This window comes from Physcomitrium patens, chromosome 19, assembly GCF_059467195.1.
Source record: "Physcomitrium patens ecotype Gransden chromosome 19, ASM5946719v1, whole genome shotgun sequence".
Classification (NCBI taxonomy): Eukaryota; Viridiplantae; Streptophyta; class Bryopsida; order Funariales; family Funariaceae; genus Physcomitrium; species Physcomitrium patens.
The window spans coordinates 1,668,313-1,684,410 of record NC_143428.1 but is presented as its reverse complement, the minus strand read 5'-3'; the positions used below and the strand labels follow the sequence as shown (position 1 = coordinate 1,684,410).

Here is a 16,098-nt window from a genome sequence, read left to right as displayed (position 1 = left end):
GAGAGAGAGAGTCATTATATGATTCACCCTCATCAGTTCACACCAACTCCCACTCACACCCCAAAAAGATATAAACAAAAAGAAGGAACGAAGAAGAGAAGAAAGAAGAATTGAAGTAAAAAATAAACGTCAAAAAAAGAAACAAGATGAAAAACAAGGGAACAAAGAAATGAGAATTTTTTGTCTTTTTTATCTTTAGTTGTTGGGGTGATGGTGTGAATCATGGCAATAGATCATGTTTTCAAAGGGGGCCACATTTGGATTGAAGAATAAGTCAGGACATGGGTGCTCCCATAATTCTCCTTTTTACAATTTCTTTTTATTGCAATGAATGGATAATTGTGGATATTGCCATCCTCTCTGAAGTCATTGCACAGTAAGTTCGATGCAAAAACATGTCCTGCTGGAATGATTTGCAGGTTATTAAGAACCAATGCAATACAAAAATCCACCATGCAGCTCATGAAGGTGACTATATCATTTATAAATGATAGCAACAAGTTGGACAAAACATCCTGTTCATTTATCACATTCCAAGATTTTTGACAATACTACTTCACAAGTCAAACCATACGTATTTATTTATATATATACATACATACATACATACATACATATATATATATATATATATATATAGAAAGAGAGAGAGAGAGAGAGAGAGAGAGATTTGAAATTGAGCATTGGAATGGTTACAAGGTAAAAAAATTTACATTGTCTGCTATAAATAAATAAATAAATAAAAATGCTTATACAAAATAATAACTATATATTTTTTAAAATTTTTATAACATTAAGTATTGGCAAGAATTTTATCTTGGTCATATAGGTTTTTTAATTTTCATTAAATAGAAGGTTTTAGAATTATTAAATTTTATTGCCATTTAGATCATAAATTCGTGTTATGATAAGATTTTTGGTTAAGGATGTAGGAATATGTACAATAATTCATTTTTAGAGCCTAAAAAGTTGATTTTATATTTTTTGAAATAGGTTCACAACTCTTTCACATCAGTTTGCACAAATTTGTAAATTGTGCTCCTAAAATAAAATATATTGGTGTACTTTCTTAACCAAACAAATTTTCCTTAAAAAAATTAAAAAATAATAATCTGATTTGTTTTTCTTTACAGTTCCTATCCACAAATCTTTTTCTTAGAACAGTTATTTTATCTTCATACCATTTGAAGATAGAATTAATGCAATGAACATTTTCTTTGATGCATGTATAATAAAATCAACTTATAAAAATATACATAATTATTTTAAATATGGTATATATTTTTTAAAAAATACCAAAAACAAAAACAAACAAAAACAAATTGATATTAAATTTAATTTATTTTTAAAATTTACTTTCTTAATAATTAAAAAACAATGAAATATTTTTAAAGGATTAAGTTATCAAAGATTACTTTTATTTATGTTTTTAGTGCTATTCATGATTTTTCGTTATAGCTATATGTATTTATAAAAAATATCTAATTAGTAATATAATATTATTTATATTAAAAAAAATTAGATACAATTTTATTTTAATTGGAAGTAAACACTTGCATAAATATTTAAAAATATAATTTTTATAGCCAAACTTAAATTTAAGATCTAAATAAGTTTTTTAATTTCTATGTAAAATTTTTCAAACATTTTAGATTTCATATCATATTATTTTGAAAGCAATAATTTAAAATCTTAGTTAGTTGTGTAATCTTTACATCAAATCAAAGACAAAATTTATGTTAAATATTCAATTGCTTACACTTGCTTGCAATTTATAATTGATGTAAATATCTTATTATTTAAACTAAAAATAAAATAAAATTAGTCATGTATAGTGATTATAGCACCAAAAAAAAATTAAAAATTGAAATTAAAAATGATATATAATTTTAAATTTAATAGATCTTAATAATAAAATACATTTCTATTCATAAAATATTATTTTCATACAATTATTTTTCTTTTCAAAATACACCAAAGCTCCATTAAATTTATTTGTCCTTTTCTAGCAATTTCAAATCCTATTTAACAACTCTCTTTTTATCCTCTTCAAACTCTATTCATTTCCATCCAAATTGATAGTTTTTATAATTATAATTTTTTTCTTATATCCAAATTTATATCTTTCCTTTTAATCTTAAATTCCATTCTTTATTATCAAATTATTCTTTCATAAAATTCTATTGAGTCAAAAGACTGATACGAAATTCTTTATAGTTGATGTATTTTCCTGTTCATACAATTTGCGTGAATGGCAATTGTCAAATTATGTTGGGGAAAAAAATTTAAAAAATAAAAAAATAAATACACTTGGTACAAACTCAAATCTTAAGTCTGCAAAAACTGATACATATGTCTTAAATGATTGAGGCATAATAAATAGCCATGCTTCATAGGTACCTCAATTTCTTACTATTACTATTATTATTTATTTAACATTTCTTATACATAGACTAATTTAATAAATATCAAAAAAACAAGGTATACTTCAAATGTAATATCAAACATTATAAAATAAAATATTATTACTGTAACCAACATTCTGTTTAGTTACTTATAGGCTTAAAACCAGGATTATGTGCAAATTTAGAAAGTACATCTAAACATTCATGCATTAAAAAATTACACATGAAATTTAGATACGTATGATTTCAAAATATATCATACTATATTTTTCATTAAAATTTAAAATTAAATTAAAGATAATTTCAAATATGAATATATCTAGTTCATCATAGTTTCAAGCCATTATATATATATATATATATATATATATATATGTATATTTAAGTTTATTAACTAAGTAAAAGATATCAAACTTATATTCTGAGATGATTTCTGAATTTTGGTAGCAAAAAAAAGTTAAATATAATTAAAAGGACTAGAATTTAAAAAACTAATCAAAACTAAAATAGTATATATATATATATATATATATATATATATATTTAGAATAACATATTACTATAAATAATATTATATAACTAAAATAATAAATATTGATTGTAATATTACATATAAAATTTGGACAATTCAACAATATAAATATTACCATAATTTAAATAGTATGTAGTTTTTAGTTAACTTTACTAAATAACTAAGTATTTAATAAAATATCCAAAAAAATACTTATTAAACCTAAAAAATAGAAAAGTATAATTATCCACAATTTACCTTAAAAATATTGTATGCAAAAATAATACTTATTTCAATACTATTTAATACAAAATTCTGCTTTTTAACTTTTATGATATATATATTCACAACATCTTTATAATTTTATAATTTTATAATTTTTATAGAATCAATTACCGTTTTTTTTTCTTAATAAAACCTCTATTTTGAAGTAAAAATAATATTATACAATTATAAATATCTTTTAGTTAGCTAAGAAAAAATCATTTCTTGTCTTCACTTGAATAAATGTAGATAAATATTTTTTAAAAAATCTTTTTGTTATTTTTTATTTTAAAAACTTCTTTGTTATATCATAATTATTGTATTTTATCCTATTCACATAATATTTATTTTTTATTTTTGAAGCTTTTATTTGGATAAAACTTTGGAGAGTATATGCCCTCTTTCATGATTGTAGTTCCAACAAAGTTTCATAAAATAACATACATATCATAAAATAAAAATACAATAAGTTTTTTCAAATACTCAATTTCAAGCCTTAGATTTCTTCTACCTTATATTGTATGTTTTATCATAAAAAGTATAGTAAATTATTCCCAACAGACTATCCTTGATGCTGACTAGTATTTGATATATTTCCTTGCACAATTGGCTATAAACATCAATGCAAAGTGTGTTATGATTATTATTATTTTGCATTAAATTTTTAATTTTAATTTTAATTTTAATTTTTTTCTTTTGTGTAGAGAAATGAAACTTACACCAACAATAGAAGAGTTAACAAAGAGTAAATGATTACCTCAAAAAATTAGCAATTAGAAATTCAAATTATGAGCTCTATAGATGTGTCTGTTTCTCACTTATAATGTCTTTCAAAAACATAAATGTGTGATTGAACACAATAATAGATTCCAGATGGGCAGGTGCAAAATGATTGATGTGGTAGGAAAAACAATACACACTACACTATGTTTGAGGTATTTATTTATTTATTATCATAGAAGAGAGTACACCATATACCCTTGAGGGTTTCATAGTTTTATAATTATAGGGTATTTACAAATCATGGAATGGAGGTAGGTTCTTTCAGACAAATATATGTATATATATATATATATATATATATATTTGTTAAGTGTATATATAGACATTGAATACTTCGATGTTTCTATTTTAGTTTTTAGTACTTTTGAGTATAAATCATGCGCAAAGTCCAAAGACAAGTGGTGCATGGCATGATTAGGTGTTTCCTCCATTTGGTGGCCAAATTGTGGCAATCATTTATAAAAGAGGCTCCCAATTCTTAGCTAAACTTATATATTTGTTGGAAGCTACAATGGATTTGGGCACATTTACCCTCTTTTCCAACCGAAGACTTCATTTGTTGTTCATCCTTTCCTACTTGGAGAATGATATTTAACTTTTGTTTATTCCTTCAAAACCTCATTTTCTTCTGATTATCAGCATTTATACAAAATGTGCATCTATCTCTGTAATTATCTAGTAATAACTTGCATTAAGTTGAAAAATAATAATTATGAGAATATTTATATTGCATCTATTGTAACTTTTTCTGCAATGTATTTACACACACGAAAAAAAAATAAAAAAATAAATGTATCAATATATATATATATATATATATATATATATCAATGTAATAACAACAAATATTTTAGTAAATTATAAACAATGATAATATTTTTGTATTGGTTTTTATATTTGAATTCAATGTTTTGATATTTGAATTCAACTTCAATCAACATAATTCAAAAATTTATGGAATGATAAATATATATATATATATATATATATATATTAAAAAAAAATTCAGATGATTTGACAAATATTTTAAAAGAAATCAAAACCCTTCTACAGTTTGGGGATGTAAGTATTTCTTCTAATATACATTTCAACTGCTCTAATCAATTAACAATCACATACATACACAAATTGATAAATACATTGTTTCAATACGTAATACTATGCTCAAATGCCCCATGTTAGCTGTAACAAATAACCATCCCCATGTAAGACAGTTACGGTGGGCTTGCAAGACATATTAAAAACTATCTATTAATAAAAATCATATTCAAAGAATCTAGACTATGACTAAATTTTGTCACCGGAGCACCCGGTATCGCGATCCCAACCGTGGATCTAAAAGGATCTTGATCGAACGCCCCAGATGCAACCACGACGGGTAGGAGGGGCCGGAAGGCGTTCGAAGGCAGAAGTTTTAGGGCTTTGGTGCCGGTCAAGCGGCAACTGGAGCGATCAGTGCCGCGGAGCCAGCCGCTCCAGGACCCGCCCGCCCACAAATTGCCATGGACCTGTTTTGTCTGCATTGCGTTAACGTAAGTAAACGATAACACGGAGCACCCATTTGTTGTAATTCACTGGGTTTGTCTCAGAATGCGATACTCTCGATCAGTCTGAACTGATCGAATGGACAGACAGTGAGCATGGATTCCAGACACGACGTCGACTGTCAGATATGTGCTGCAGGGATAATCACATGGACTTGAGAGAGGTCATCTGCGAGGGAATTGAACCTCGACACCCACATCGTGACCCGTCATGAACAGCTCGAAGCCTTGAGAGATCCAACCTCCGTTTATACTGCGCACGGGATAGTTTCCGAAGCCAAATGAACCAGCACAACAGTGGCCAACAAGGCATGCCCCTGGGTCTTCCACGTTCTTGCCCTCGTCTCAGGAATAGACTTTGACTCTGATGCGCACCTAGCCCTGGAAACACGGACAGCCCCGATTTGAAGAAATTGGATACGTAGAAGTTCATGGATTGACGAAGGATCAGCACTAGACAGGGGCTCGTCTTTAGGGAGCTGGGCCCGGCGCCATCCTCCGCCACCCAACCCGCACACAAGCCCACGAACACCATAGTTGCTGCAAGGCACACGCTCGAAGCCCCCTCGTGGCATGCATGTAATTTGGCAGCATCATATTTGTCTAAAATAAGGGGGGCGATTTCGACAAGCAAGAGTTGCGGTAACCACCAGTTGCTTGGCCCATGGTCCAAGCTGTTTAACGGAGGGAGGACCTGGTGTTGAGTTTTTGACAGATAATCAGAAAAACAAAGATGACTTCATCATTAGTCTCGTGCTTTACGGCACTGTATTTTGTATTGTATGTAGTTCATCTTCTCCCTCTTCGACATTTGATAACATCTTACATTAATATAATACTATGAAATGAAGGTTTTTTTTTTTTTTTTTTTTTTTTTTTTTTTGTCTGGATTCACATTCATCTATCCAGAGATCACAAGCCAGCAATGTCTCCAAATTCAGTGTGTGCTGCTTTGAACCCCAAGTCCAGATAGAGAAGTATGCCGTCGCAGGAGGGTTTGGTCTGCTGATGCATATCGCGAGCAGATAATCTTGGACCACGCGTATCGAGCTATTCTGGGCCTTGACACGCTATGTAACCCTGTGAATCGAACCACACAGAGGATAAATATTGTGGTTACAGTACCAACTGTACCATGATTCGGTTCTCCCAGTATTTTCAGGATTAAATATAAATCAGTCATCCAAGAGGATGGATTCCAGATGTTGTGGAATCATGCACCGTTTGGGAGAATTCTTGTACTCGTCGACAAAGAGAAAAAAACAAAACAAAACAAAACAAAGGTTCAGGTAACGTACGGCTGGACGAAGAGGCCTTCCTTCAGGTCTGTGACAGGAATCAAGCCTTCGAGGAGGACTTCCTGTCGATCTAGATATTAACAGAGCTGCTACATCAACATATCTCCCATCCCAGAATTGATCGATCTTGTGAAGGAGGCAGCTATCTTGCTACAGTCCCACCTCGGTTCTGAGAAATCGAATCTGGTCGACGAGCCTTGCGCCATCACTCCTCCATGGAATGCTTAATCCAGAGAAAATGCCACCACAACACACATCTTCATCAATCATTGATAAAATCATAAACAAGCCCTGCATCAGAAATTGTGCTTACATGCATGAATTCATCGTGGAATTGACTGTGTCAGTAAAGACTGAGTGTGATCGGCGTCTTCACACGAGAGACTGCCGGAGGCAGTGACTGCTGGATGGTACTGTGACAGGTCCCAAATTAGATTGAACAAACAACGCGAACAAAAGGAATATAAAAAGTAAATAATAATAATATGAAGAATAGTAATCTAGAAACTGATTTTTGATTAATTTGTTTTTAATTCTCGTTGCCGGCAATAGAGAAACCGGCGGCAGGGACTGAAACGGGAGAGAATAAATCGCGCGGGCTGGGCCCGGCCACCCTAGCGACTGCTCGGCTTGGAACCCGTCCACGGCTGTCATGCGCCAAGTCCTCCCACCTAACGGCCGCGACCCTTTCATCCTCTTATTGATGGATGATATTAATACTAATTTCATCCGTTTGCGGAATTAGCATTACTAATGTTGGCGGAAGGGTTGGTGACGTCATGGATGAGTACGTTTGGACTGTCATCAAAGGTATTACAACTTTCTTCCTTTTGCCTTTACTTTTTACTTTTCCTTTTTGGTTTGTTTGTTTTCTTCTTCTAGTTCGATATCTTAATTTTTCGTATTTGGGGGAAACAATTAATGTTGGTTTTTAAATGAGTTAGTGAAACTTATTATTTGGGTAGGGTCTTCGATGTGTACAGATGTGTCACAAGAATGATTTTCAAAGTTTTATATACCTAACCCCTCAATGATCTATAGTGGTTTCTAGACCTTTGGATAATTTTACATTCTAAACTATTCTCATGCTGAAAGTTTTGATCGAAATGACTGTCTTCTCATTAAACCTTTTCCATTTAATTTTGTTGAATGCAAATTAGTGAACTGGTATAAGTTTTAGTCGATGTTGAGCATGGCTCATTTCTTGTACGTGATTTATGTAGTAATGCAACTGTGTAAAAACCATGTAAACAAATACAGTTGTTTTATTTGTTTACAACAGTGTATTCATAATGCAATTAAAGTATGGTAGTGTCAAAAATGGGGTTTTTATTATTATTTGAAATGAATTCAATCAGAAAATATTTCATGATATTATTGATTACACACATACATTTTGAGAAAATAATAGTTTTGATAATAGAAAAACATAAAGATTTAGGAATAAAATTCTCACAATTATGTAAACTTTGAAAGAAAAAAAATTATATCATTTGCAACAAGATAAAAAAAACAAAAAATAAAAAACATGTTTATTAACATTGAAGAATCTTTGCCTACATATTTAGAAGGTTTCTATGTGTTTAGAAGAGAAGATAAGAGGCTGTAACTTTTAAAGTTTGTAAAAGGTTCAAATCAGGACATTTCTCTTGCTTGGATTTATATTTAAAATAATAATAATAATGATAATAAAAATGAGGTGGAATGCATTTTTCGCATATATAGCATGAACAGTTTCATCCCCTTGAATTTGCATCAAGCCTTCCTTTGAAAGTTGGTGTGTTTAGAACTACAAAAATAAAATAAATAAATCAATTTAATTTGAAAATAAAAACAACATGATCCATTTCATGTTTTTTTAAATTTAATTTAATTATTTATTTTACACTAACTTTAAATGCCAAGACTTTTACAAAGCATCATTTCCAAACCAAGAAAAAATGCTTCTGAAAACTTTAGGGCTATGGCTCGTCAAAGTCAGCTTCTTTGTTTAAATCCTTTATGTCATGTTTAGTTCTACAAAATTCTCTTAATTTCGAGGTTCTTAACAGCAATATTTATCATATAATACAGGAATATGGAATTTAATAGAATCAAGGATAAATTGTAAAGCAAATTAAAAACTTATCAATCATGTGGAAATCCTCAAAAACAAAAACATTTTTATTTTTATTAAAAGATAATCACTGCTACACAAACGTCATTCAAAATCTTTTGATGAAAACTTACATGAATATTAGAAGATAGTGAGTGGTGGAAGTGAATAACTCAAAAAAGTATTGTCAAATAATTTTTCAATAAAAATAATGAAAGTAATGTGTGGTTGTGACCCAAAAGCTACTCAAGGTATAGGCTCCAACTTCATGGCGGAATATACTTTGAGAGACAAAGATGTTGGTGAAGGTGGGGGCATCGAACTCTAGTCCATATGACATCCAACCATAGCCCACATGGCACCCTTAAATAAGCTACCCCAACTTTTAAGTAGTAGAGTGGAAGAATTAATTAAGTTGATTCTCACTTTGTAGGGTCACTTCACTATACAGAGTGACCACACTAAAAAGATTCATTTTGTGGCAAATATGATAGAGGGTAAAGTGGGGGGGGGGGATCAACCCTATTTCCTCATTAAGTTTATGGTTTAAGTTTCAGATTTCTCTATTTATCCATTAGTTGGGTGGTATCATGCCATGCCATGCCATGCAATGCATACAATTTGATAAGAGAAATAACTGTGACAACAACAACAATAAATCAAGAACGAAGAAAAACTAATTTATATGTAGTTGAAAAATTACAATTCGTCATGTGTATGAATACATATAGAAACCAGTCTTTCAACATTGTCTTTTAGTATTTGAAGTCTGCGTGCAACAAAAGAATGGTTCATTTTCCTCATAATTGTATGGGATGTGTTCAAGAAAGGTCTTCAATTATCTTTAATACATAGAATAAGTTCACCATTTTTTTTAAGAACAAACAAGATATAGACAACTAAACACAACATGAAGAAAAAACAGAAAAGACATACAATCTCAAGTCTCGTAACAAATCACTGATTTGGAACTTTGCGTTTAAAACAACAATAAGCAAATGTGGAAGAGATTGCAAATTCATACACACATTTGCTGCTAAACGAGAAGAAGCTAAGCCACTTTGTAGGCAGAAGAGTACAAAACCCTAATCTCAAGTTTACATTCATGAAGCTACAAGCCTAAAACACATACACAGACACACACACGCAATCAAAGAAGCCACATCCGAAATTAGGTTTTCCGTTGTGGATGCACATCTCAAGCTATTGAAGCATCATCTCAACCCTTTCTTGCTCGCAAGCCACATCTCAACCCTTTCTTGCGGTCAACGGCGAGTCCTTTTTCTGTTTTGTTTTTGTTTTTTCTCTCTATAGAATGCCTTCTCGTAGTTCCGACTGATGTGTTGCTTTGAGTCTTGGAGAGCTTCGCAAGCGTTGCTGGTGGAATGGAATGGGGAGGCGCGGTGCAAAGGAAGATTATTTCACGGCGATCGAGATTACGGGGGGCGGAGGCGAAGGACGCGGCGGTATGGAATCCCGGGCAAAGCATGGGAGGCAAGGATAGGAGGAAAAGCCAAGCACCCATTCCTCATCGCCCAACTTTGTCTTGCTCTCTCGCTCTCTCTCTCTCCCCTTCTCTGCCTCCTCGCCAGTCTTGTCCACGCACTGCTCCTGGATTGGTAGCTTTGCAAGGTTCCCCGTGTTCCGCTGCAAGTTCCAAGGGCGTCGTCTTTCATTCCAGGGGGACTGTGCCATCATTCAACAGCACCTCAGCCTCGTGATAGCGTTGTTGCCTGCAGAGTGTTGCCATGTGGAATGCAGTTTCAGAGCAGCAGCTCCCATGCCCACTGGCCCAGCCAGCCACTCTCCCTTCCCCCGCCTTTGCCCAGCTGATTTTCTCCCTCTGTCGTATCCCCCCCCAAGGTGCGAGGATTCGGAGCTATATCAGGGCTTCGCACACTGGAATTCCTCCATTCCTTCACACGTTGATTGCAAAACAATAATAAAATAGTGCTTATGTATTTTTGTACATGAAGATTTACTATGTTGCAATGTGCCGCATGCTGCAGCATGACTCCGGGTGCACCCGCGGGTCACGCTTCCTTCCCGGCTTACTGCCAAACGGCACGCACTCGGCTCACCACGCTGCCACGACTACATTCTCTGACTTCCCAACTCTAGCGCCGGTACAAAATTTATACTCCGACTGCCCATGGCACTGGCAACTGTGCAGTAGCAGCGCGGGTGGGCTGGGCTCGTAGGAAAACTATTTGCAAAGCTACTTGCGTTGGGTCACGACTAAGCTGCCGCCACTCCACATGGCGAACGAAGCTCGATCTTTTAAGCGAGGAACCACATTCCTGCCACATACACACAGAGCGGAGTCACACTATCGTTTTCTTTGACAATAGTCAGTGTTCAATCTTCTAATATCGAATCTTCCTTCTATGGGTTTTTTCACGTCGTTCATCTTTTATCGCTGTTGTTTTTGTTTAGCTCGGTGTTGGAGCTTCGCTAAGGGATCTCCTCCGTTGGATGGTGTTGTTCCAGCAAGTGCAAGTCAGAGCAGAAGTGGTTGGGCCTGGTTCCCGCACAAGTTAGACTTATTTTTTCTTATAACTAAAGTCTTCCATGTCACATGCATCTTGTTTAAGCTAATTCATCAGAGTTTTACAAGTGTTTACGACCAGAATTTTCATCTGTGCAGGTCTCAATTCTCAACACGTTAGTCGAAATGTCAACAAGTGGAATGTTGAGATTGGTGTGAGATCCAACTTGATTTGTACTCAATTTTCAAACTTTGATTTTCAAGTCTGCGAGTAAAAAGAAACTTTTTCACTGTTGTTCATCGCAATTTGAGTAACTTCATGTGTTTTTAAATTTCAAACAAACGTGAATCTGTATAAATGACGGGTTTACAGATTTAACCCTAGTGGATGTTAGACCAGCGCAGTTCATCACAGTTCACATCTTTTGGAACGTTGAACTAACGTTTACTTGCTGAAGCAAGACCATATACAAATGTAAATTGCTGTTGGCGAACTGATTCGGATTTTATCTTCATTTAGAGTATTCAAAACTCGAAAAATAGTTCACATACTTATGAGCTCTCTGGGAAGAAATCAAAGTCGTGGGAACATTCTATCCTGTTTTTCCATCAGCTATCAACTATCATGAGTATTTCCAATGGCCTACAAAAGAAATAGAAAATATTCATGAGAAAAGAAGATTTATGTGCAAATTTTAACCATGACTTCACTGCTGCATCGTGCAACAGGGATTCAAGACATCCACCCTCAATACTATCGCACTCGTTTAAGCGAAGAAAAATGATATGTAATTTTGCACAAAGGTACAATTCCTTGGCAGAAGATCGGGATTGTGAAAATTAAAAATTAAAAGAAGAAAAGACAAAGATAGAGAGAGAAAAAAAAAAAAAAAAAAAAGTCAGACTGGTATGCGAGCATGCCATCAAACTGGAAACTAATCAAAAATTAAGTTGCGTTGTTAAGAGTAACGTTATCAAGGCAAAATAAAAATAAAAATAATAATGATGAAGTGAGTGTTCGAATCAACTAAACTAGGAACGTAACAACTGTGATCGTTGCCTATGAGCTCACTACCTAATTACTTGGATACTACGTTTTACAGAATCGCACAAACATGCAGTTAGATACTCGTGCAAAGAGCCATGATTATCACAACCAAGCGCGCTCCAGTGTGGACGAGCAGTAGGACAAGCTGAAGCAATTCCTACGAAACTGCTTTGTGGGTGAGACCAAATTAAAGTTCCAATCAAACAAACTCTGTACAGACGTCACAGCTGCAAAAAACAGATATATCACACGCTATGTACAGCCATTTCATGCTGACCCGGTTCTACCAGCTGAATGCTCAATCGTTACCAGGCTGAGAATATGGAATGACCGTCTACTCTGACTGCAAGGAATCATAACCGGCTCTAAAACATGCACACTGAAGAAAATCATGGACGGAATAGGAAGTCTTTAACTATAAGATACTGGTCTTGGGATGTTGAACAGAAGATGATACTTCAGGTTTGTAGGTGTACATTGTTGCCACTCTGCCAATCATCCAGCCCATGACACAATTCACTAACAAGAAAATGACAACTAATAAACAGAAAGAAAGAAAGAGCCGCAAGTACATTGCACAGGAATATTGACTAGAAATTTGAACCAATGAAGAAAGAAGGAAATTTCACCTATTTCCATTTCTTTCCGAGCTTTCCAAATCCCTTTCCGAGCTTTCCAAATCCCTTCCCGTGCTTGTGTCCCTTGCCCTTCTTGCCACCCCAGCCCTTACCGTGCTTGCCGCCCTTAAATTTTCCATGTCCATATTTGACACCACCATGACCACCGACCATGCCGGGAATGTTGGGTATTAAACCATGTGAGCTATGTTTGCCACCATGTGAACCAGAGCCTGCCTTGTACAAACCATAGGCACCTGCCAATGCAGCAGCCCCAGCTACCATTCCCCCTGCAGAAACAAAATGGATTTAAAGATCACGCACAGCCTCCGAAACAAATACATTCTCCACTGAGAATTTTCGATATCACTGAAGCCGTAAAATCCCCAAAAACACTCGTGATGCTGCAAGTCACATACCTGCATGTGCTCACACTGGATCCTAACCAAACACGACTTACAATGCGCCAGTAGCCCATGATCGAATCATAACTTATCAACCTTGATAAGTACACATAAAAATCATTCACTAGTCAATTGGGGATAGATACGCACCAACTCCACCAACTCCATGGGAACCACTTTGTGAGCTACCATGTGAACCATGGGTTTGCGGGTAACCTGGAGGTGCCGCAGGGGGGTAACCATAGCCACCCTGAGGTGGATAACCTTGCGGTGGGTAGCCTTGCGGTGGATAACCCTGAGGCGGATAGCCCTGAGGTGGGTAGCCATGTTGTCCTTGTCCTTGTCCATGGCCATGGCCAATTTGTTGGGTCAAGCCGTGCACAATCTGACTGCCTAAGCCTCTATCTTGGCTCTGTAGATGAAAACAATAAAGTATCAGAAAACAGGGTTCAACAACAATAAATGAATCTTGAATGGACGGCAACATAAAACCCTGAAAATTACACATGATCCTGTAGAGTCCTCCGTCGGTCATAGCACGATCTCAGAGTGTAGACAATGGACATCGACAGATATGAATTAACCCAACAAGGATAATAAAAATTATGTCCACAGAACCTGAACAACGCATCAATACATGGAATACTAACCAATTACAGAGAATCAATCACAGAAACGATAAAACTCTTAAATCGGCACGAACCTCATCTTCGCTGGGGTTGTGAGGCGGGTAGCCCATGGCGGACACTTGAGGGGGATACGAATCCCCAGGGTTTTGAGGAGGATAGGGGTTATTATTGTGAGGATCCATCTCCGCCCGTCACCAACAACAGAAACCAGCAGCACCAGCACCAACACCAGCAGCGGCGGCGACGCTTATACTCCTCCGCAGTCCGTAAGCGCAATTACTCCAACGAAACCAAAACCCACAACGTGAAACCCCAACGATGTGCACAGAAACACAATTCTGCAGAAAACAACGCCGATTAGATCGAATCCACCACCTCAATTGCGCGCACAAGCTCGGGGTCGAGAAGTAACTTGGCTCTAAAATTTCGGGGGCCAGGGCGCTTACTTTTGTACACTGCTGCTTCAGAACGCGTTCTCGAGCGCCACCTGGGCAGAGAGTATGTAGCTTCCCCGAAGGTGCGGCGAGAAAGTGGCTTTTGGCTCCCTTTCTCGATTAGTGCGCATGGGCCTCGTTAATTGCGCTCCCTGCTCTACTAATGCTATTTTTTTACGTAATACATGATGATTAATGAAGTGTTTCTTTGAGTGAAATCACTCAAAACACTTTGATTTCACTCAAATCAATATTAGAATACATAAATATTTATATATATATATATACATGAATATATTAAATGAGTATCTATTTTTTTAAATTCATTTACGCAAGAAGTTTTTAATTAGTTGAAATTATAATATTTGATTATTAAATTAATTCAATAATTTATAAATCTCTACATATGGCTATTTGTCCACAAGATGAAAGTAAAGTAGATTATTTTAGAATAGCTTTTAATTGTACTTAAGTAATACACTGAAAAATTGCATTTTTGAGTAATGTAAGAGTGTATTGAGTTTTTGGTTCTTCAAGATTCATGTCCTTGACAATAGGTTAGAATGATCCAAATAACTTCTTCTTACTTATTAATTGGTGGCATTACAATGTAGCTATTATAGTCTAACAAATCTTTTTGTGGTCTATCAAGACAAGTATTGCTTAGTCAAGCAAACAACAATTGATAGCCAAATTACTAGCATATTTCTAGTAAATATCATGTATTGTTAAACTGTAAACTTATGTATTATTTGTTTCAAAAATAAATACCAATACTAAGTCTTATAGTTTTCTTAAATCATATACATATTGATGTTGAGGTCATTTGTACTGATATTATTAAATTCTTGTAATGTATTCTTTCAACTATTTATTGTCTTCCAAAATTTAAGACAATAATACCAATATTTTCAACTAATTCAATGATATGTTTTTTTATCAGTAAATATACACTAAATAAAAAAAAATGATCATATATATCCTTTGTGTGTGTGTGTGTATATATATATATATATATATATATATCTCTTTTGTAATACTAAACACATTATATGAATTATAGTATTTAAAGACTCTAAAGTTTTATTGTTTATATTTTTCTTTCTTAACTTATTTGCACTAAAATTGGTGGTTACTATACACGATTTACTATATATATATATATTTTTTCTTAAATTGATTTTACCAATGATTTCACTACCAAAATTTAATATATACACACACATTTACATATATATATATATATATATATATAATGTCAAAATTTAACAATTTCACACTCTTTTCAATATGAAAAATATTCAATTATATTTAAAAATAAATTTGCGCATTGGACTTCATATGTTACAACGTTCACAAATTGTTCACAATTCATTCTTATCAATTAACATTTTGTCACTAAAGAATTCTATAAGCAAACATTCGACAATTTTGATGCTGTGTGAAAACGGATCCTCGCACCATTTCAACATGTAATACAACAATGTAATTCATTCCTACTCATGCAGCTCTCATCAACAATTCCAACCACAAACTACTCACAATCCCACTCAGATAGCATGCAGATCTGCATTCGAT

The 16,098-nt window shown here is 34.1% G+C and overlaps 1 protein-coding gene and 1 long non-coding RNA gene across 2 annotated transcripts; one reads left to right on the top strand and one right to left on the bottom strand.

The window, feature by feature from the left end:
- Positions 1 to 9,425: 9,425 nt before the first annotated feature.
- Positions 9,426 to 12,789, top strand: LOC149987336 (uncharacterized). Its single transcript, XR_016498761.1, has 3 exons — positions 9,426 to 11,414; positions 11,548 to 11,601; positions 12,118 to 12,789. It is a non-coding gene; the product is annotated as an uncharacterized LOC149987336 (long non-coding RNA).
- Positions 12,325 to 14,492, bottom strand: LOC112296146 (uncharacterized). Its single transcript, XM_024548387.2, has 4 exons — positions 14,161 to 14,492; positions 13,608 to 13,869; positions 13,066 to 13,343; positions 12,325 to 12,924 (listed from the first exon to the last, which is right to left on the bottom strand). The coding sequence occupies exons 1-3, from the start codon at positions 14,266 to 14,268 to the stop codon at positions 13,066 to 13,068; spliced, it is 648 nt and encodes a 215-aa protein (XP_024404155.1). The 5' UTR covers positions 14,269 to 14,492; the 3' UTR covers positions 12,325 to 12,924.
- Between the last annotated feature and the right edge of the window lie 1,606 nt (positions 14,493 to 16,098).

Excerpts from the sequence above, each read along its gene's own strand:
- LOC112296146 (XM_024548387.2), bottom strand. The coding sequence starts at position 14,268 with ATGGATCCTCACAATAATAACCCCTATCCTCCTCAAAACCCTGGGGAT. Across the intron at positions 13,870-14,160 it reads ACAACCCCAGCGAAGATGAG|AGCCAAGATAGAGGCTTAGG; the intron begins GTTCGTGCCGAT and ends TTTCATCTACAG. Across the intron at positions 13,344-13,607 it reads CCATGGAGTTGGTGGAGTTG|GGGGAATGGTAGCTGGGGCT; the intron begins GTGCGTATCTAT and ends TTGTTTCTGCAG.